This window comes from Xenopus laevis, chromosome 3L (genome assembly GCF_017654675.1).
Source record: "Xenopus laevis strain J_2021 chromosome 3L, Xenopus_laevis_v10.1, whole genome shotgun sequence".
NCBI lineage: Eukaryota > Metazoa > Chordata > Amphibia > Anura > Pipidae > Xenopus > Xenopus laevis.
In genome coordinates, this window is record NC_054375.1 from 139,446,397 (window position 1) to 139,469,808 (window position 23,412).

At 44.4% G+C, this 23,412-nt stretch overlaps 1 protein-coding gene across 5 annotated transcripts; it reads left to right on the forward strand.

The window, feature by feature from the left end:
• The first annotated feature begins 958 nt into the window (after positions 1-958).
• gpat4.L (glycerol-3-phosphate acyltransferase 4 L homeolog) lies at positions 959-18,349 on the forward strand. Of its 5 annotated transcripts, none has more exons than XM_018250898.2 (13): positions 959-1,112; positions 8,628-9,370; positions 9,453-9,522; positions 10,837-11,128; positions 12,494-12,568; positions 13,364-13,453; positions 14,332-14,425; positions 14,527-14,642; positions 14,955-15,010; positions 15,292-15,377; positions 15,457-15,585; positions 17,172-17,251; positions 17,335-18,349. In XM_018250898.2, exons 2-13 carry the CDS (start codon positions 9,206-9,208, stop codon positions 17,441-17,443), a joined length of 1,362 nt encoding a protein of 453 aa, XP_018106387.1. In that variant the 5' UTR covers positions 959-1,112; positions 8,628-9,205; the 3' UTR covers positions 17,444-18,349.
• Positions 18,350-23,412: the final 5,063 nt, after the last annotated feature.

The following is a 23,412-nucleotide window of genomic DNA, read 5'->3' on the forward strand; positions in this document are numbered from 1 at the left end:
TAAATTCAAATTAATGACCCTGACATTCAAAGCACTTCATAACTCTGCCCCACCCTACATCTCTGAACTCATCTCTATATACTCACCCAAACGCTTACTACGCTCCTCTACTGACCTGCTACTCAACTCTTCTCTCATTACCTCCTCACATGCTCGCATTCAAGACTTTGCAAGGGCTGCACCCCTCCTCTGGAACTCTCTCCCACGGTCTGTCCGACTTTCTCCCAACCTTTCTGCTTTCAAGAAATCTCTTAAAACGCACTTCTTTCAAGAAGCCTACCCTCACTCTGCTTAACTACCAAACGCAACACCACATACAGTACCACATTTCTCACCCACTTAATTCTGATCTTGCCCACTCCCACACCTTGTGTATTACTCCCTTCCCTTTAGAGTGTAAGCTCTTTCTGCACAGGGCCTTCCTCACCTTTTGTACCGGTATTGATTGTGATGTATGTAACTCCATATGTTCTATGTATAGAATTCATGTGATTTAGTTGTATAATCACATTTACTTTACAGCGTTACGCAATATGTTGGCGCTATATAAACACATAATAATAAAAATAATAATAATAAGGGTAGAGATTTAAAGCCATAGGGGCATTTAACCCTATGTGTCCCTTCTGTGGGCTGGGGCATTTGAAGAGGGGGGTGCCAGCAGGGCCTAGCCATTATAACCCAGTCCTCCTGGCATATTAAAGTAGAACTAAAGATAACAATCACGAGCCCTGGATTTGTTAGGCACTACCTTGGGATTTTACCTTTAGTTCTGCTTTAAAAACGCCACAACTTTATTATAATCTCCCTAAAGAAGTAGAGAGAAATGACATTTGTGAAGGTTATTCAGGGGGAAGCCCTATTTCAAACGGGTGATGCCTGCGAGCCTTTGACGTAAGAAAGAAGTTACCTATTTGTAGTGCATCAGGTCTAACGCAAGGGGTCGCTCTTTCGCCTTCTCCCTCTCTAGCCTGTCCCCTGGCTCTCTCTGGTAGCCTCTTTGCTACGCAATCTTCCTGCCGCGATCTCGCGCTAACGACGTCGCTGACGTCACGTGAAAAGCCGGGAGCGCGCAAAGGTTGGAGGTAGGCAGCGAAGGAGCTGGCACTCGGGTAAGAACCGGAGAGATCCCTTATACAGACAGGGCGTGGGAGTTTGTGGGCGCTCCTCTCCCCAGCACTAGCAGGCGGCCGGGAGTTGACAATCAGCTGAAGCCCAGCGCAGGGGGTTACACTGGTACATGTGCGGCCTCTCCCTTTACATTTCATGGGGTCCCTCTTTATTACTCTTATCAACTTGATGAGATTTATATGACACTCACTATGTTGCCCTCCAGCTCTCGTTTAACTGCAGCTCTCTGCATTGGCTGGAGGGGATGATTATCAGCAGTTTGGCCCTCACATTCCCTGCAATCCCCTGTCCCATTAGACATTCCCACTGACTCCAGGCTCTCTCCTTAAAGCAGGACCGATCCAATTATCCCTGGGAGGGGGTGCCATTTTCTTAGGCTGACTCTAATTTAAAAAAAACATTCCTGTTGTGGGTTTATCATGTATGGAGAATGCACAGCAGTTCTCCCCTTGCCTGTGCCCATGTACTAGCCCAGCAGGAACAGACTATTGTTGTGAATGAGCCAGACTTGAATCAGAGCAATGGGTGCCAGTGAGTAGACAAGTAGATGCAAAACAATTCTCCTCTTCTAATAGAGAACTAGTCTGGGATAAAAAAAAAATGTTTTTTATACATTGGCAGTACCCCAGGATATTACCCTTTATTTGTCCTTTAAAAACAACCTATTCAAGCTTATAATTTCAGCTTTTACAGCTTCCCTGCCTTCCTTAAATGCATTCTGTTATGATGTCGTTTTTATTTTTAAATGACACTGTTTACACTGCAAATAATTCTTTTTTATAGTTGTAATATTGGTGTGTAGGTGCATCTCAGGTCATGTTGCCTGGTCATGTGCTTTCAGAAAGAGCCAACACTTTAGGATGGAACTGCTTTCTGGCAGGCTGTTGTTTCTCCTACTCAATGTAACTGAATGTGTCTCAGTGGGACCTGAATTTTACTATTGAGTGCTGTTCTTAAGGTCCCCATAGACGCAAAGATTTTTCTTTGGGGAATGACCAATTTTAGTGAAATCTGACCAATCCGTCAAATTATCGTTATGTTAGTGTGAACTGAACGACCGTACATCTTACGATTTTTCGTCTGACATCTGTCGGCAGTGGCGTCACTAGATGGGTGCGGGCCCTGGTGCGTGACGCACAGCCGGGCCCCGCCCCCTTCGTACGGCCGCATTTTCAGCGGCGCACAGGCTGCCGGGGGGCCCTGAGGGGGTGCGGGCCCTGGCCCGCTCGCACCCCTGCTCCCCCTTTAGTTCCGCCACTGTCTGTCGGAAAATTGATCTGCCAGGTTAAAAAAAATTTATCGCCCCCAGTGCAATCCATCTATGTTTGCAGGGCCAAGCAGGCATATGGCCTGAAATGGTCTTTTTAGTTGATGGACAAATTGTACATTTATACGATTGTTTCGAGATAATTGTTCGTCTCATGATAACGAAAAGATCTTTAAAAATCTTTACATCTATGGCCAGCTTTATATATACCAGGCAGCTGTTATCTTGTGTTAGGGAGCTTATCTGGTTACCTTCCCATTGTTCTGTTGTTAGGCTGCTGGGGGGCAAGGGAGGGGGGTGATATCACTCCAACTTGCAGTACAGCAGTAAAGAGTAACTGAAGTTTATCATAGGACAAATCACATGATTGGGGGCAGCTGGGAAATTGACAATATGTCTAGCCCCATTTCCTGATTTCAAAACTAAATATAAAAAAAATCAGTTTGCTCTTTTGAGTAGGGATGCACTGAATCCAGTCCGGGATTCAGCCTTTTTCAACAGGATTCGGATTCAGTCGAATCCTGCTGCCCGGCTGAACGAATCCTAATTTGCATCTGCAAGTTTGTGGTGAGGGAAGTTGCGTGACTTTTTGTCAAAAAAACAAGTAAGTAAAAAAAAAAAAAATCCCCTTCCCACATATGCAAATTAGGATTCAGTTCAGCCGAATCTTTCGCGAAGGATTCGGGAGTTTGGCCGAATCCAAAATAGTGGATTCGGTGCATCCATACTTTTGAGAAATGGATTTCAGTGCAGATTTCTGCTTAAGTAGAAATTTGTTTCTACGTAACAAAAAAACACCAAGTTTTTATTAAGAAATTACTTATCGATTCTCTGCTTGCGCACCTCTTCAGAAACGGCGACAGGGCGACAATCCATAGTGCGGAGCTCGATTTTTCCTCCCTGCCTTCTATAGGAGATAGCCATGGAGGATTAATCGAGCGCCGCATGATGGATCGTCGCCGTTTCTGAAGAGGAGCGCAAGCAGAGAATTGGTAAATAATTTCTGAATAAAAACTTTGCGTATTATAAGTTAAAACTGCCTTGGTGTTTTTTTACCCTTAACTGATGCGTTTTGAAAAAAACATTTTTTTCCCATGACCGTATCCCTATAAAGGGGTTGTTCATTTGTGAGTTAACATTTTAGTATAATGTAGAGAGAACTATTCGGAGACAATTTGCAATTGCTTTTCATTGTTTTATTATTTTGCGCTTTTTGAGTTATTGCGCTTTTTATTTAGCAGCTCCCCAGCTTGCAATTTCCGCAGTCTGGTTGCTAGGGTACAAATTACCCTATAGAAACAGAGTTTGTGCTACGAGTAAGTGCCCCAATAGGCACGAAACGCGTTAGGTCTTATGTCCTAATACATTTTTCTACTTTTTACATTTGTTTCTTTATTATTGGAGATCCTCACATTCTTTTTGGATACAAATTACCCTAGCAAACATTCTTTGACATGAATAGGAGACTGGTATGTGAATAGGAGAGGACTGATTAGAAAGATGAGTAATAGAAAGTATCAATAACAATAAATGTGTAGCCTTACATAGCATTTTTTATTTTCGACGGGGTCATTGACCCCTATTTGAAAGCTGCAAAAAGTTAAAGAAGGCAAATCATTCAAAAACTGTCGACAATAATAATAATGAAGACCAGTTGAATAGTTTTGGTTGTATAAAAACCAGGTGTACTGCCAAACAGAGCCTCCTGTAGGCTGTCAGTCCACATAGGGGCTGCCAATAGCCAATCACAGCCCTGTTTGTCATCTAAGGGAACTGTTTCATGCTTGTGTTGCTCCCCAACTCTTTTTGCAATTTGAATGCGGCTCATGGGTAAAAAAGGTTGGGGATCCCTGGTATAGACTGACAGGAACTCTACTAACTCACAGTTCACTCCCATTTATATCTTATTTTTTGATTGGAGTGTAAGCTCTTGTCCATCTGCTTAACATTGTGTGTGTATACACACACACACACACACACACACACCACACACACACACACACACACCACACACACACACACACACACACACACACACACACACACACACACACACACACACACACACACACACACACACACACACACACACACACACACACACACACACACACAGCCTCAGCCATCATTCATTAACATGCTATGTTTTGCTACATGCAGCTTTACTGCTAATATAAAATTGCAAGTTTAAAGTAAGATCTCCTCTTTCTTGCTGCTGACTATTGCAACTGTTGCATCTTTTCGTCAGCTGATCTTTTGGCAATCTCCCCCCATTCTTTTAATTATTTCTATGGTGTGTCTGTGTTAGTAGCCCTGGCTCTGAGCCCGGATCACTGCTTAACTTTGTTGGCTCTGTCTCGCAACCCTCCCTGAACTCAGCAGCTTATGGAGTTACTTATTAAATAGCAGAGCGTTGGGCAATTCTTCCAAATTCCTCTCTTTCTGACCTGCAATGCGGGAGGGCAAAAAGTTCAGCAGGAGATGTCTAATGATTGGCTGCCAGTTCTCTTGTGATACTTGAGCTTTGACATATTCTCATCTAGAGCAGTGTTATATAGCTTTATTTCAAATGACTCTTTTAATCCTTATCTGTCAGTAAAAGATTATCTCTCCAGTATCTCAGATTCTACAAATCCACGCTGTTATCAGTTTCATTGCATCGGCTGTAAATAAACTCACATGTAAAACTTTTGTGATAAAATCACCCTTTAAAGGACAAGGAAAGGCAAAAAAATAAAATCCCATTTTTACTTTCTTTAATGAAAAAGAAACCTATCTCCAATATACTTTAATTAAAACATGTGTACTGTTTTTATAAGAAACCTGACTGTATGCAGTGAAATTCTCCCTTCATTTACTGCTGTGGATAGTAATTGTCAGACGGTCCCTAACTGCTGAGCAGGGAAACAATCATACTTATGAACAGCAGGGGGAGCCCCCGCCTTACTTCCCAGCCATGCAGAACTCAAGCAGCTTTTTTTTTTTTTTTTGTTTATGACGATCCCTAAGCAGCCCAGACCACACTGAGCATGTGCACTTAGTCTTAGTCTTGCAAAGATGTTTAACAAAGTTACAAGATGGTGACTCCCTGTGGCCAACTTTGAAAGCATAAATTATTTGTTTGATTAGGCTTGTGGTGCAGTAAGTTCATGTTTATGTTAAGTATAGAAAATACAGTATTTCTAGCCTTATTCTATTTTAGACTTTCCTTGTCCTTTAAGGGGTTGTTCACCTTTAAATTAACTTTTAATATAAGCAGTATGATATTCTGAGACCATTTGCTATTGGTTTTCATTTTTTATTATTTGTTTGTTTTTAGCTTTTTATTCAGCAGCTTTCCAGTTTGCAACTATAGCAGTTTGATTGCTAGGCTCCAAATTACCCTAGCAACCATGCACTGATTTGAATTAAGAGACTGGAATATGAATAGGAGAGGTTTGAATAGAAAGAGAAGTATTAAAAAGTAGCAATAACAATAATTGTGTAGCCTTAGGGCACAGACACACTCAGATTCTGGGAGATTTAGTCGCTTCTTCTTCAGGCGACTAATCTCCCCAAACTCCCTTCCCGCCGACTAGAATGTAAATCGTCGGTGGGATGGCACTTGGAGTGCTTTGTTTTCCTCGTGAGGCAACTTCGGGCGACTTCGGAAAACAAAGCACTCCAAGTGCCATCACGCCAGCTATTTACATTTTAGCCAGCGGGAAGGCAGTTCGGGGAGATTAGTCGCCCGAAGAAGAGGAGATTTGTCGCTGGGCGACTAAGCTCCCCGATCTGAGCCTGTGTCTCTGCCCTTACAGAGCATATGTTTTCGGATGGGGTCAGTGACCCCAATTTGAAAGCTTGAAAGAGTAGGAAGAAAAAGGCAAATAACTATAAATAGTATAAAGACCGATTGAAAGTTGCTTAGAATTGGCCAATCTATAACATACTAAAAGTTAACTGAAACGTAAACCACCCCTTCCAGTGACTATCCAGACTGCATTAATTATACGTTTTCAATGATTTATATTGTATTTGTACTTGTGATTTCATTCCCTGCATTGCAGGTTCTTACAATTGAAACAATGTTGTAGTTAGGCGATTAGTGATGTGTTGGCCGACCCGATACCTGCGGGTCGGGCGGGTTCGGGTCGACCTCGCACTGCTCCTCGCGGGCGGGTGCGGGTTGAGCCACCTTCAAATGCCGGGTTCTGGTTTTATAGTCTTGCGTCTGCTCGCCCGCCCCTTTTGTGACGTCATCGGCGGCGCAGGTCTATAAAAGGACCCCGAAAGTGTGGGTGCAGGGGGGCACGGGCTGGAGCAGGGCAGGGTAGGGGTTTTTTTTGACCCGCACATCACTATCGGCAATCCGTCCATCGCCTCACATGGCTGTAGAAGTCTTGGCTGGACAGGGGCCAACTCTTGCTACATTTTTATGACAACAGAGAGAGAAAACAATTGTATTGGGGGGAAATGATCCAGTTTATGGCAGCAATACAGTGGTAGTGTTATGTCACAAAACCGGGAAGTTGCTTAAAGTGTGACCAATTCCCCTGCCCCAACCACAAAGTAACACAATTAGAAGCGGCAGTGTGTTAAGGGCCATAAAAGGATAGCTGCTTGTTTTTTTATTCTTCTGTTTGCAAATCACTTCAGTATTTGCTCCCTGAACTGATTTGGGGATCACTACTATATACAGCTGCTGCTGCTTGTGCATCCAATAACATGTCGTGTACCGTATATCTGTCACATATAGAAAATAATATTTTTTTCATTGTGAAATATCCTCCTCTCTCTCTGCTTCTTGTAAATTCTCCCATGTGCTGAAGTTCCAGTATTTCTGTTCATTATTAGGCTTTGATGCCATCTTGTCATTTTCAGTTGGTTAGACCGGTTGCTAGGGCTTATTTACCCTAGTAACCTGGCACAAACCCATAAAACAAAATAGACGACGATTAATCCAAATAAAGTCTCAAATATAAATACAGGCAATGGGTTAACCTTTAGGTGTGTGTGTATGGCCCCTTTACACTCATTCTGGATTTTGATGGCTAGTATCATGTTGGATAGAAGCAAAAAAGGCAGGACCAACTGAAAAGCTGCTAAGATTTTGTGCAACTATTGTATATACAGGTATGGGATCCATTATCCAGAAACCCGTTAACCAGAAAGTTACGAATTAAAATCTCCCAAAGACTCCATTATAATCAAATAAACCAAATTTTTATAAATTATTTCCTTTTTGATAGTAAAGTAGTAGCTTGTACTTGATCCCAACTAAGATATAATTAATCCTTTTTGGAAGCAAAACCAGCCTATTGGGTTTATTTAATGTTTATATGATTTTCTAGTGGACTTAAGGTATGAAGATCCAAATTACGGAAAGATCCATTATACAAAAAACCCCAGGACCCGAGCATTCTGGATAACAGGTCCCATACCTGTACTGATAGTTTAAATTAATAATTACCCGAGGGTAGATTCCTGCTGTACTTTAGAAGTATGTAAGCTATGTAAATTTTGTAAGAAAGAACAGGCCAAAACAGGGAATTTTTGGGAAGAATGTCTTTTTAAAATGTGACTTAAAGGAAAACTATACCCCCAAACAATGTAGGTCTCTATAAAAAGATCATATGTAAAATCCTGCTTCATGTAAATTAAACATTTTCATAATAATATACTTTTCTAATAGTATGTGCCATTGGGTAATCCTAAATAGAAAATTGCCATTTCACAAAATAAGGGCTGCCCCGTGGGATCTTATTTTTCACTGTGCACACAAACAAACCAAACTTGTTAGGTCACATGAGCCAATTAACTGACTGAGTTGTGTCTTTTGCTTCAACACTTCTTCCTGTTACAGTTAGAGCTGCAGTATTTCTGGTCAGGTGATCTCTGAGGCAGCACAGAGAATATTATAAACATGGGGATCGAGGCAAGAGGTGTAAAAGGGCAATATTTACTTATATATTCCAGTTTGGTAAGATTCTTTAATATATGAACTATCTGTTGCTCAAGTATTCATTTTGGGGGTAAAGTTTTCCTTTAAATGTGCCTGGCAACAAACATAAATATTGTGACTCATAGTGGAATGATTCGTTCCCCTGCGCTGCACTCTGTGACGTACACGAGGGCTTATGCTCTGATAATTATCCCTCTCACAATGTTTCCTCTTTATGACTGACGCTTTCTTTGTATTTCTTCATCTTTCTCCTTTTGACCCTGACTCTTGGCTGCTGCCCTTCAGCCGGCTGTCTGTGTCTGTCTCTTACAGGTTGGCACCAGAAGGAGGAGAAGGAGGGTGGCACTGCTGGGGAGGAGCCCTACACTCCCCCAAACACTGGTCACCGAGGGATGCCTGGATCAAGACTAGGTCAAAAGCCACTGACTGCTGTAACGTCAGATAAAGGCTCGGAGAGTGCCCGCCGGCAGTTCTAGATGGGGAAGCATTGCCTTGGACAGTTTTACAAAAAAAATGGACACCACAGGTAGGAGCTCAGTGTAAGTATCAGACGGACTTCTGTCAGAAAGACATAAAGACACACACTGAAGCATCCATACCAAAGCTTTGGAGAAGTGACATTATCTACAGGGAGCTGCTGGGACAGTATATTGCACAACTGTCAGCAAGTTTCCCTGACTAACGAAAGTGTCGGCAAGTTGTACCATCACTTCATAGACCTGCCACGATCACCGTTATGTTCTCAACGCTCTCCTTCTGGAATAAGTGACTGCAAAGTACCACCGGCCGGTATCTGCAATTCTGTTCAGCGTGTAACCCCCCCCTTCTAGTCCCTCTTCTTTTTTTTTTTGTCTCCAATCACGATGAGCTCCCTGCTCCCATTTGATAGTGTTGTATGCCTCCTCCTGGGGCTCTCCCTCACTCTGTGGTTCACCCTTCTACTTGTGTTCATCATTGTGCCTGCTATATTCGGTGTATCGTTTGGCATCCGCAGGCTGTATATGAAGACGCTGCTTCGTATTTTCACGGTGAGTAAATATGATGATACTTTGATGTGGCCATCCGAGGTTTTGGTTGTATGTTTGTATTCATGTGATGTGTTTCCTGCAGTGGGCAACCTTACGTATCGAGAGAGGAGTAAAGGAGAACAGCCACACGCTATATAAACCTCTTAGTAATGGTATGTATATATATTTATATATCTGTGTACATGTGGGTAAATGATGTGTATAGCAGTCACAAATTATGAGTATATGTGGATTGAGTGCATAGGCATGCGATCTACCTTGTATAGGTATGGGATCTGTTATCTCGGAAACCGTTATCCAGAAAGTTCCGAATTACGGAAAGGCTGCTCCCAAATAATCCAATTTTTTAAAAATGATTTCCTTTTTCTCTGTAATAAGAAAACAGTAGCTTGTACTTGATCCCAACTTAAAGGGTTGTTCACTTTTAAATTAACTTGATATAGAGCGTGATATTCTGAAATAATTAGCATTAAATGGGGTTGTTCACCTCTGGGTTAACATTTAGTTAATGTTGTAGAGAGTGATATTCTGAGATAATTTGCAATTGGTTTTCATTTTCATTGTGGTTTTTGAGTTATTTAGCTTTTTATTCAGCAGCTCTCCAGTTTGTAATTTCAGCAATCTGGTTGCCAGGGGAATTTGGACCTTTTGCAGTTATTTGAATAAAAGACTGGAATATGAATAGGAGAGGCCTGAATAGAAAGAGGAGTCATAAAAAGTAGCAATAAAAATACATTTGAAGCTATATGGAGCATTTGTTTTTCGATGGGGGTCAGTGACCCCCATTTGAAAGCTGCAAAGAGGCAAAAGAGCAAGCGAAATAACCCAAAAACTAGAAAATATAAATAATGAAGACCAATTGCAATTTCGCTAGGAATGGGACATTCTATAACATGCTTAAAAGTTAAGATATAATTAATCCTTTTTGGAGGCAAAACCAGTCTATTGGGTTTATTTAATGTTTACATGATTTTCTAGTACGGAAAGATCCGTTATCTACAAACGCCCCAGGTCCTGCGCATTCTGGAAAACAGGTCCCATACTTGTACTGGCTGGTTCTTTCTGCAGAATTTGGTGTTCATCAGGGCTTTTATGACGTATTCCTGCATGCCTTATAGTGGGAGTAAATGTAGTGTTACTGCTCAGCATTTCGTTATAGCTGGGAAATGACGGTAACTTTAATTATATATTTATGGAGGGGGCGGAGGAGAGTTAGTTTTCCCCTTTGTTCCCTTTATCCACACCAGGTATGCCAACCATTATGCTCTTGTTTTTTGTTCTGGTTTCGCTGCTTTCCATCTGCTCTTTTTTTTTTTTTCCCACATTACCTTTTCTACTCTTCAATTTTCTTTTATTTTTCCCACTGCTCCTGTCTCCTTTTGAATCTGTATTTTATTTCTTTCTCTCGTCTTGTTGGTTCCTTTGTTGCATTGTGGTCCACTATATTTCCCCCTTTTCACCCCCAGGGATTATTGCCAAGGAGAGCACTTCCCTTGAGGAAGGAATCTGGGAGCTGCGTGGCAATGGGCGCTCTTTGGACAAGCCAGAGTTTGAATTGTCGGACATCTTTTACTTCTGTCGACAGGGCATGGAGAGCATCATGGACGACGAGGTGACGCAACGCTTTTCAGCCGAGGAGTTGGAGACCTGGAACCTACTTACTAGAACCAACTACAACTTTCAGCACATCAGTGTCCGGCTCACAGTATTGTGGGGGCTGGGCATGCTAGTGCGCTACACCTTCTTGCTGCCCCTCAGGTAACTGCTACATCCATATCATGTCATCATTTAGCAGGTGTTCAAACAAGCATTTTCCTGGCTGGAGTGAAGCTGATTATTTTTTAGGGATGCACCGAATCCTTCTGCCGAACCGAATCCAAATCCTAATTTGCATATGCAAATTAGGGGAGGGAAATCACGTGACTTTTTGTCACAAACAAGGATGTTTATAATGTTTTCCCCTTCCCACCGCTAATTTGCATATGCAAATTAGGATTCTGATTAGGTTTGGTATTCGGCCGAATCTTTCGCAAAGGATCCAAAATAATGGATTCGGTGCATCCATATTATTTTTTCAAGCTCTTTCCAGCATCACGGTACATCTTGGTACAATCCTGCATGGAGCATATTAATAAGACCCTGAACTGCAACACGCATATTTACCCACTTTCATCCGCTACCCGACCCCGCCCTGTGCAACTGCCTTATCCACAAGTAAAATATTGACAATGTAACATAAGATAAGAAATTTAGATGAGACCCGCATCCTGACCCGCATCTGTACCCGCACCTGAAAATCCTACCCTCGTCCTGCAGGGTACCTGCTTTTTTTGTGGCTAACCCGCGGCTACAAGACCCAGTGCAGGACTCTACATCTTGGTCAGTCTGATGTAGCTATTGGATGTCCTGCATGTATCATGCACTTCAGCCATAGAATTCACTGGATGTAGGCTCCTTTGTTCCATTTTATGCAGTAAGATATTTTGAGTGTAGCAGCAATAGGACCAAATGCAGTGGACTAAAACTTTGGTTTTATAGAGACCTCAGTATGTTTGTTTTTTTTTTAGGTAAGTTTTATTGTTTTCAACATGTAAAAACAAACAGAACACTACAAAACAACCTTTATGCATTACATGGAGTCAAGCATGAAATACAGGTTGACACATAGAGTAGTGTAACACTATAGCTGTGGGGGCGGTTAATTGGACACACCAAGAGGTAGTCCTTGTGCTTTAAGTTTGGGTCGTCGTTTGCTCCAGGTAGGAACAGGAAATAGCACATTTGACTTATATAGTGGGGTACAAAGGGTATTCTATTTCAGGCCTCGTCAGAGAGTGTTGAAGCTGGGTCAATATCACACCATGGCTTGCAGATCTTGCAGAATTTGGTGGGTGAACCTCTAATTTCAAACGTAAGCTCAGTACGTTTTTTTACTGATTTTATAGCCGACTTGTAGCACTCTTGGGTTAGTGTGTACTTAGAATAGTAAAGCAAAGCTTCTAGGTACCGAACATTGTGGCTTTCGTTTGCTTACAGCATGTTTTTTTTTTATTTTTTATAGGAAAAAAACACAAGAAGGGAATCTTATTAACAGTCTGCATCTTTCTTTCCCCCTGTCCCTAGAGTTGCTCTGGCTATTACAGGAGTCAGTCTTCTGGTTATCGGCACTACTGTAGTGGGGTTCCTGCCCAATGGAAGGTTTGTGCGAGTTGATTATTTCTTGCTGCAGGTCATATGTCTTTAACTTCTGTAAACAGATCAGTCATAGCAGTAAATGCCAGCGGAGGCTTGAAATAAGCCCTGGTTTATTACTGGCATAGTTTCCTATTCACACTTCTTGTGCATCAACCACTTCTAGTTTCTTTCCTCCAAACTGTTGCCTCAAAGAAGGGAGCATGACATTGTTATTGTATCCTCTGGCATTAAAGTACTTTCACTTGAATCTGCAGCCATAGCCCAACTCAAGCAGCTCCAGCTTTTTCTGGGAAACCTGGGCTAATCCATGAGATTGCCAGATGGTGAAGTGCAGTTCATTATGCCAGAAAGCAAGTTTCCACTGCTCTTAAATGAATAGTAACACCAAAAAATGGAAGTGTATTAAAGTAATGAAAATACTATGTAGTGTTGCCCTGTACTGGTAAAACTTGTGTGTTGGCTTCACAACCTCTACTATAGTTTATATAAACAAGCTGCTGTGTAGCCATGGGGGCAGCCATTCAAATCTGAAGAAAGAGAAAAGGCACAGGATACACAGCAGATAACAGATAAACTCAGTAATATTCAATGGGATTCTTCAGAACTTATCTGTTATCTACTGAGTATCCTGTGCTTGAATGGCTGCCCCATGGCTACACAGCAGCTTATTAATATACACTGTATATGGTCGAAGTATCCAAAAAATTACTTTTTACTCCGAAAATTCCCTGGAATTCACTTCGACCCTTGATAAATCTGCCCCTAAATGTGATGTAATATTGTACCATCGTCTTGCAGGTTTAAGGAGTTCCTGAGTAAGCATGTTCATCTGATGTGTTACCGGATCTGTGTGCGTGCCCTTACTGCTATTATAACCTATCATGGCAGGTATGTTACCCCCACTGTATGTATTGTATTTGCTCCTCAACATAGGACACCCAGCAGAACTCCTATAGGGTTACTTTGTATACTATAAACCACGAGTCATGTGATGAAGCCTAGTCCAGCTGGAACAAGGTCATAACCTTGAGCATATTTACAAAGTCTAGCATAGTTCTCCTGTCGCCCATCTTTTTAACCAGTCTTTTTCTGGAATAAGAACTGCAATGTGCTGAAAGGGATTCTGTCATGATTTTATGGTGTAGTTTTTATTTCTAAATTACACGGTTTACACTGAAAATAATTCACTCTACCATATAAAATTTTATTCCTGAACCAACAAGTGTGTTTTTTTAAATTATCGATGTGTAGGCAGCCATCTCAGTTCATTTTGCCTGGTCATGTGATTTGAGAAAGAGACAGCACTTTAGGATGGAACTGCTTTCTGACAGGCTGCTGTTTCTCCTACTCAATGTAACTGAATGTGTCTCAGTGGGACTTGGATTTTACTATTGAGTGTTGTTCTTAGATCTACCAGGCAGCTATTATCTTGTGTGAGGGAGCTGTTATCTAGTTACCTTCTCATTGTTCTGTTGTTAGGCTGCTGGGGGGGGTGGAAGGGGAGAGGGATGATATAACTCCAGCTTGCATTAAATAGTGACTGAAGTTTATCAGAGCACAAGTCACATGACTGGGGGCAGCTGGGAAACTGACAATATGTCTAGCCCCATGTCAGATTTCAAAATTAAATATAAAAAAAAATCTGTTGAGAAATGGATTTCAGTGCAGAAGTCTACTGGAGCAGCACTAATAACTGATGTGTTTTTATTTTTCCCATGACAGTATCCTTTTAAACAAAATCTTTAATGTATTTCTCTTCCTTAAAGTGAAAATCGGCCCAGGAAAGGGGGCATCTGTGTGGCCAATCATACATCTCCAATAGATGTGATCATCCTAGCCAGTGATGGATACTACGCTATGGTGAGCTGTGACTGAACACTGGGCAGGGGGTGCCATCATCATCATCATTCTGTGCTTTGATCAGAACTCATTATGAATCTTTTTACTAAACACTTCTGTAGGTGGGCCAGGTGCATGGGGGGCTGTTGGGAGTAATCCAAAGAGCCATGGTGAAGTCCTGTCCACATGTCTGGTTCGAGCGCTCTGAGGTGAAGGACAGACACCTTGTTGCTAAACGGTGAGTAATAATGGAGGAGAGGGCTGTGTAGTTTGTAGGGTAACACACTGACCATCTTTGTATTGTATTATATAATGGTTTATTCTTCTTTTCCTAAATCCCTTTCTTTTATATACTTATCTATTCAGTTCTTCGGTTTTGCATTTGACTATGCCAGTATCTCCATGATTTTTTGTCTTACCCTTGGTCCTTCCTCTTTACAATGCTGCATCTTGTTTTAGTTTATACTCTTCTTATTAGGTTTTAAAATCTTATTGTTTCATTCTTCTGCCCACATTACCCAATTATCTCTGTCTCTGCTCCTCTCCTTAGGCTTACGGATCATGTGCAAGACAAGAGCAAGTTGCCTATTCTTATATTTCCCGAAGGTAAGGCAGGAGCAATGAACATGAAATATCTAATAAAAGGGATGGCTCACCTTTAATTCACTTTTAGTATGTTATAGATTGGCCAATGCTAAGCAACTTTTCATTTGGTCTTCATTATTTATTTTTTTATAGTTTTTTAAATTATTTTTCTTTTGGCTCTTTCCACCTTTCAAATAGGGGGGTCACTGATCCCATCTAAAAACAAATGCTCTGTAAGGCTACAAATGTGTTGTTATTGCTACTTTTTATTTACTTGTACTACATGTGTTCTTTCCTTTAAGGTACTTGCATCAACAACACTTCGGTTATGATGTTTAAAAAAGGCAGTTTTGAAATAGGAGCCACGGTGTATCCAGTAGCTATCAAGGTAAGAGCTGGGTTCTGTAAGCAGTAAGATTAGTACTTTGAGTTAAAGATAATGCAGTCACTGATGTTTCTCTTCGCAGTATGACCCTCTCTTCGGTGATGCCTTCTGGAACAGCAGTAAATATGGGATGGTAACCTACCTTCTACGAATGATGACAAGCTGGGCCATAGTATGTAGTGTTTGGTACCTGCCTCCCATGACTCGCCAGGTATGTATACATGAGAAGACTGCTAAGTAGCAATACCTGTGCTTTGCCAGCCCGGGCCTAGGGCAGCAGAAATTCAGGGGCGGCATGCCATCCAGCCGCATTAAAGTCAGTTGCGCATGCGCAATTTTGCGGGTGGGGAAGCAGAAGAGGAGGTGGACAAGCTGAGAGACCCGGAGTGGGAAGCAGAAGCTTAGGGGGAAGCAGAGGCTTAGTGGGAAGCAGAGGCTTAGGGGGAAGCAGAGGCTTAGGGGGAAGCAGAGGCTTAGGGGGAAGCAGAGGCTTAGGGGGAAGCAGAGGCTTAGGGGGAAGCAGAGGCTTAGGGGGAAGCAGAGGCTTAGGGGGAAGCAGAGGCTTAGGGGGAAGCAGAGGCTTAGGGGGAAGCAGAGGCTTAGGGAGGCAGACGGGGAGGGGAGAGAGACGGGAAGGTGAGAGAGACGCTAAGAAGGAAGCAGAAGGGGAGATGGAGAGACGCTGAGGGAGACGTGGAGGGGGAAGCAGACAGGGAGGGGAGAGAGATGCTGAGTCGGAGGGAGGTGCGAAGGGGGAAGCAGACAGGGAGGCGGATGGGGAGGGGAGAGAGACGCTGAGGGAGATGCAAAAGGAGAGACGGGAGGGGGGAGAGATGCGGACGGAGAGGGGAGAGAGACGCTGGAGGGGTGAGATGCGGACGGAGAGGGGGAGTTGAGCAGAGAGGGCCTAGGGGCGCCCCGTTTGTAAATCCGGGCCTGTGCTTTGCTGTTGTATTTCTGTGGATGACACTCAGATTGTATATTACACGGCGTGTGTGTGTGCATGGCATGGCATCCTTGGGTTAGGTGAACAGGACAGTCTCGAAGTAAGGACATCTGTCTTTGCTTTCACATGCTCTGTACAAAAATATAAAATAAAATAGTGATGTGCGTGCCCGCCCAATACCCGCCCCATGCGTCAGACAGGTTTGGGCCGGCCTCGCACTCTCTTCGCGGATCCCCGCCCGCCACTTTTCAGTGCCGACTTTCGTGTTCTTCTTTTATAGACGATGCGCCTGCCTGCCCCTTTTGTGACGTCATTGAGGGGCGGGTTGGCACGGGTCTATTAAGGGAACCCGGAACTCGGGTGTGGGAAATCCCGACCCGCACATCACTAGTACAAAACTATTTTGGCATATACATTACTGCAGGGCTATTGGAGGCTTGAAACCATAAAATGACCCTTCATTCAGTATGAGCTCCCAGCACAGATAGAATGTGGATGTCCATATGTTGTTCATTAGCAGGGTTGATTTACATTTGTTTTATTGGCTTTGTTATTACTATCCCTTTTATCTATTGTATAGCTCCACTTTGTAAGAAACATTATATAATATATGCCCAATAGTGGGTTTTGTGTATACTGTCCACTCAATAAGCTCTCTAAAGGACTCACTCACTAAGGAAGACAAGGTACATATGGCAAAGATGTTTTTATTTTCTTCCCACAATGCACCTTGCCCCCTTGTTGCAGCAGCAGCTAGTGCTGAAAGTGGAATTGTTCCTGACACTGACCTTGCATGTTTGGCCCTATATTTAACACCTGCTCAAGGCTCTTTTCTGTTTGCAATCTCACAGGAGGATGAGGATGCTGTACAGTTTGCTAACCGAGTGAAGTCGGCCATTGCACACCAAGGGGGACTTGTTGATTTGCTATGGTGAGTCTTGGGAATATTGCCTGTTATATTGAATGTTGAATTCTGTTGTTCTCTGCCACTCACTCTCCAATTCTATCATTTAGGGATGGGGGGCTAAAACGTGAAAAGGTGAAAGACGAATTCAAAGAAGAGCAGCAGAAGGTGTACAGCCGCATCATTGCCGGAAGTCAGGAAAATCGCAGCCGCTCCTGAGCTACAGGACTGGGAAATGGGCTCCTGAGCCACAGTGATACCATGGGCATCTACAGCAAGGAGTACTGCAGGAACCCAGTTCTTGAAGCGATGGCTGAGGGAATCATAAGAGTTAGATGTTTTAGTAGGTCAGAACCCAGAGCTTTTCTGGAATTCTGTCCACACAGGACTGTGGCGCTTAAGAAAAAAAAAAAAATCCTAGGACCCAGTAAGATTATTTATAGATTGGTGGCAAAGTCAGAGACCTGAGAAGAACTGGTGTATATCTCTGCTCCATTCACTATGATGTATCTCAGGTGCACTGAGTATTTCAGAATCACAAAACCCTTGCATCCAAGGGGCTGAACCGCTTCTCAGCTCAACGATTGTAGCAGACTCACAATGTCCACAAACTTGTATAATGGAACCAGAATCGTCTCTGACAGTATTTAGAAAAATAAATAAATACATCAAGACGTGAAGATCTCATGAGCTTTGGCCCCGTGCTACAACTGGAAGGGCCTCAGAGACAAATCCTAAATTAAAGCCGTATATATATCCTTGAAGCTGCCACTGAAAGAGCCTATGAAGTGTATGATCCTATGAAGCCTGGAGAACTGCTGTGGCTGTGACCCTTCATCTCTAAACATGCTCTACAAACCAGAAAAGACCTATTTTTATGTTACAGTTAATAACACCTCCTGCAGTGGTTACACGTCTTACCCTTCATGAAGGGAGAGAGGCAGATTTTCTATTCACTGCCCCCCCCCCAAAGCCTAAAATGGATCAATATGATGCCACCATGTCTGAGAACTTCATTGAGACATGTGCCTCCCTTTGTCTGTTACACCCTGTTCTGCATGGGCCACGTTCCTTGTTTTGTTTTTATAAAAGTCAAAAAGGAAATAAAATATCGTCAAAAGTAAATGCATTTTGAATATTTGCTTTCTAATTACATGATTTTCCTTTTCTCTCTCTCTCTCTCTCTCTCTCTCTCTCTCTCTCTCTCTCTATATCTATATAGCTCTATCTATATATCTCTATATATCTCTATCTATATCTATCTATATCTATCTATATCTATCTATATCTATATATATATCTATATATCTATAGATAGCTATATATCTATATATCTATAGATAGCTATATATCTATATATCTATAGATCTATATATATCTATCTATCTATCTTTCTCTGCCGTCTCAAGGGGGACACAGGGAACGATGGGGTTAAGCTCCATCCTCCGGAGGCAGGACACTTGAATTATTTAAATTGAATGGGCGTGCCAGAGCAGGCTTAACCCCTCCCACTGAACACAGTCTTCAGTTTTTTAAGTGTCCTGCTACCGGGAGGAAGGACATTCAGACATGGAATTCTTCGGTCAGTCTTTTGGCTGACACCCGGGGTGATACCGTAATCAGGGTTCCCTGCTTTACATTGGTTAACCCCCTACGAGGACTTAACCCACCGGGGTCACTTCCCTAGCCCACAGGCTATAACCGACCACCCAGACGATTTCCTGCTCTGTTTTCTTCATTGCAGACGGTCTGGCCGGTGTGAGGGGTAAGTGGCTCATTTACTTATGGGTTCTGGCCTTGGGGGGCACCCTATTGCTGCCACTTGCCCTTACCAACCCCAGCCCCCCCCTCCCCCCGCCTGGGCCCGCTGCCTGCCTGTCCTTGGCTATAGTAATGCCCTCCTGTCTTGCCTGCTGCAGCTCTGTGACCTGGGAGGGTCCTTGGACTGTTGCTACTTACAGCGCCATTGTCAGTTTGGGGGAGAGCGGCTAACTCCGTCGCTCGCAGCGGTTCGCTCCGTGTGGAACGCATCTGCGTTCCAGCGGCCATTTCTTTTTGGCGCGGCAGTCTCCCTCGCGCTTTCGCGCATGCGCAGAAACGCATGCGTTCCGGCGGCCATTTTAGACTTCGCGCCGTTCGCTTCTCCCACTGCAGGCGAGACTGAACACGACTCAACCCCTCTCACTGACACTATAATGGCAGAAGGTAGGACAGGGGGGCCATTCACAAGGGCGGGGGGAAGGGCTCCCTCCACAACACAGGTGAGATACCTGGCCTGCACCAAGTGCCAAGTTAAGTTGCCTGGGAGCCATAAGGAGCCTCTTTGCTTATCCTGCACTAGGGGGCAGGGGGCAGCTGCTGCTTCTGGGGGTCCCTCAGAACCACAGGCTGAAGACTTATCACCAGACTTGTCTCCAGACCCGGCACCTGGTCCCTCTGCTGACCCACCACCTCCTCTGTGGGCGGTCCAGCTTTCCCAATCCCTGGCATCATTGCAGGGTTTACCAGCTATTGCTGATACATTAGGGAAGGCCCTAGCACACCTTCAACCTAAGAAAGGTGCCAAGCGAAAACGCTGCGAGGAAACTAAAGCAGTTAATCCTCAATCCCATTCTGATGATTCAGCCGAGGAGCAATTGTCTTCAGAAGGTGCACTTCCCTCTTCAGATGAGTCTTCTGAGTTTGAGGAAGATGACAGGGAAGAAGGCAGGGATAAGGATTCCCCACACGACATAGATAACATTATCAAGGGAGTACTCGAGGTACTTAACTTATCTCAAAAGCCTAAGAAACAAGGTGAAACGTCTTCACTTTTCAAAAGACAACACAAGTTGTCAACCTGTTTCCCTGACCATGAACAGCTAACTAGTATTATCCAAAACGAATGGAATGCCCCTGAACGTAAATTCCAGGCTACCAAGAAGTTCACCAAGTCTTATCCTTTTCCTAAAGAATTGGTCGACAAGTGGTCTAATCCCCCGACTGTGGATGCACCAGTGTCCAGACTTTCCAAATCCACCACACTGCCTGTCACTGACGCAGCAGCGTTTAAGGATCCTTCAGACAGAAGGTCGGAGGGTTTTCTGAGAGCCATTTTTTCCTCAGCTGGATCTACACTAAGGCCTTGTCTAGCGTCAGCCTGGGTGTCCAGGGCCATCCTGGCATGGTCGGAGTCCCTTGTCAGAGACATTCAGGAAGGTGTTGCTCGGGATGAACTTTTACCTTTCGCCCAGACTATTGCAGAGGCATCAAGCTACTTATGCGACGCCACCTTAGATGCCGCGCAACTCACCGCGCGCACCTCGGCACTATCCATAGCAGCTCGCAGAACATTATGGCTCAAAAGTTGGTCGGCCGATATAAGTTCTAAGAAAGCCTTAACTTCACTACCATTCATGGGGCAACGACTGTTTGGGGAGGAACTCGAAAAAATTATCTCCCAAGCTACTGGAGGTAAAAGTACCTTTCTCCCCCAAGCCAGAGGGCGCACGTCCACAACTCATAGACGAGGGAAATTTTTTCGTGGCCAAACCGGACGTTTCTCTCGGCGGCATAGCCCCCCTCAACGCTCCAATTTCCGTTCCAAAGGTAACGAGAAAGGTCGTCCATCATGGAAGAACAACAACAAGGCCTACAACAAGCCATCAGTTGACAAGCCTGCGTCATCATGACGGGGCACCCCCTCCGGAATCGTTAGAAAAAATCGGGGGCAAGCTTCTACGATTCCGGGAGGTCTGGATCTCTCACTCATCAGATGCTTGGGTGAACGAAATTGTTTCGGAGGGATACCATCTCGATTTAACATCTGTTCCACCCAGAACCTTTTTTATGTCCAGGGTCCCGTCGAATCCTGCCAAGTCAAGAACCTTCTTGCAATGCATAGAGAAGATGGCGCAAACAGGAGTCATTGTACCCGTTCCTCCGCCGGAGAGATTCTCCGGTTTTTACTCAAACCTTTTCACAGTTCCGAAGAAGGATGGCACCGTCAGACCTGTGTTAGATCTCAAAGGTCTCAACAAATTCATTCGACATGTACGGTTCAAAATGGAGACACTTCGGTCAGTAATACGGGGAATGGAACAGAATCAACTAATGATGTCTCTGGACATCAAGGACGCCTATTTGCATGTCCCAATTTGGCCTCCTCACCACCGCTATCTTCGCTTTGCGTTCAAGAACAGACATTACCAATTTGTAGCTCTTCCCTTTGGCCTGTCGTCAGCTCCCAGGGTGTTCACCAAGCTTATGTCGGTCACTGCAGCGACCCTACGACTCCAGGGATTATCGGTGACACCTTACCTAGACGATCTTCTTCTGACAGCCGCATCGCCGCAGAAGGCGGAGATGGATCTCAACAAGGCAGTCCTCCTGCTCCAGGATTTCGGGTGGACCATCAATTGGAAGAAATCCAACCCCTACCCAAGTCGCCAAATGACCTTCTTGGGACTAGACTTCAACACAGAGATGCAGATTGTCAGTCTACCAACAGACAAACAGACCAAAGTAAAGAGTCAAGTACAATCCCTCTTATCCAACCGAACCACTACAGTTCGCAAGGCGATGCAGGTTCTGGGAACGATGGTTTCCGTCATAGAGGCGGTTCCATTTGCACAGATTCATTTGCGTCCCCTGCAAGCCAACATTCTTTCCACCTGGAAGGGGGAGCATTATCACGACCACTTCGGTTGACACAGACCACTCGAGAGGCGCTCCGCTGGTGGCTGGTCCACGAGAATCTTGCCACGGGCCAGTCCTGGGCAACCCCGGATTGGAAGGTGATAGCCACAGATGCCAGCCTTCAGGGCTGGGGGGCGAATTGGGACAATCAGTCAGCACAGGGACTTTGGTCCCAGCAAGAAGCCTGCCTCCCAATCAACATCCTCGAATTGAGGGCAGTAAAATTAGCACTTCATCAGTGGACGAGTCAACTTCAAGGGCAATCTGTTCGCATACAGAGCGACAATGTCACCACAGTGGCATACATAAACCGCCAAGGCGGAACTCGGAGTCAGTTGGCACTGACGGAGGCCAGCCAAGTTCTGCATTGGGCGGAAAGCAATGCAGTGAAGTTGTCGGCGATACACATTCCAGGCGTGACCAACACGAAGGCGGATTTTCTCAGCCGGAACCAGCTGCATTCCGGGGAATGGGAATTGCACCCGGAGGCCTTCGACCTACTTGTCGGGAGTTGGGGACGTCCAAGTATAGATCTAATGGCGTCCAGACTCAATCGAAAAGTGCCAAGGTTCTTCGCTCGCTACCGAGATCCTCTAGCCGCGGGGGTGGATGCCATGACTCAGCTCTGGGACTTCAAGCTAGCATATGTCTTCCCTCCTCTGCCTATGCTGCCACGAGTTCTAAAGAAGATAAAGATGTCCCAGGCAGTAGCGATAGTTGTGGCCCCATTTTGGCCACGGAGGACATGGTTTTCCGACCTACAAGAAATGTCAATAGCGCCTCCCATTCGGCTGGAATTCCGACCAGACCTTCTACAGCAAGGCCCAATAGTGCATCACAATCCAGGTCTCTTCGCATTGACGGGGTGGCTGTTGAGGCATCCATCTGGCGGAGCAGGGGTGTAACAGAGGACGTCATTCCTACCATGCTCAAGGCACGTAAAGCTTCATCTTCCAAGTCTTACTATAGGGTGTGGAATGCCTACTCTACATGGTGCAGGGCTGCTGAACTCCCCTTCACTCACCTCAACATTCCTAGAGTCCTGTCTTTCCTTCAACACGGATTACAGATGGGTCTGAAGACTAGCTCCCTCAAGGTCCAAGTATCTGCCCTGTCGGTGTTGTTTCAGCATAGGTTGGCCAACGAAGATGCCATACGTACATTTCTTCAAGGTGTTGCTCACATTGCTCCTCCATTCCAACCACCCGTAGCGGGGTGGGATCTCAACTTAGTCTTGGAGGCTCTTCTTGATCCCCCCTTTGAACCGATGAGCTCGATCTCCGATACGTGGGTCACCTGGAAGGTGGTGTTCCTTATGGCTATTACCTCCACTCGAAGAGTTTCAGAGCTTGGCGCTCTCTCCTGCAATCCACCTTTTCTGATCTTTCATAAAGATAAAGCCGTGCTTCGAACTGTCCCGACCTTTCTGCCCAAGGTCGTCTCATCTTTCCACGTCAATCAAGAAATAGTAGCCCCGTCCCTATGTCCAGCACCTAAGAACAGCAAGGAAC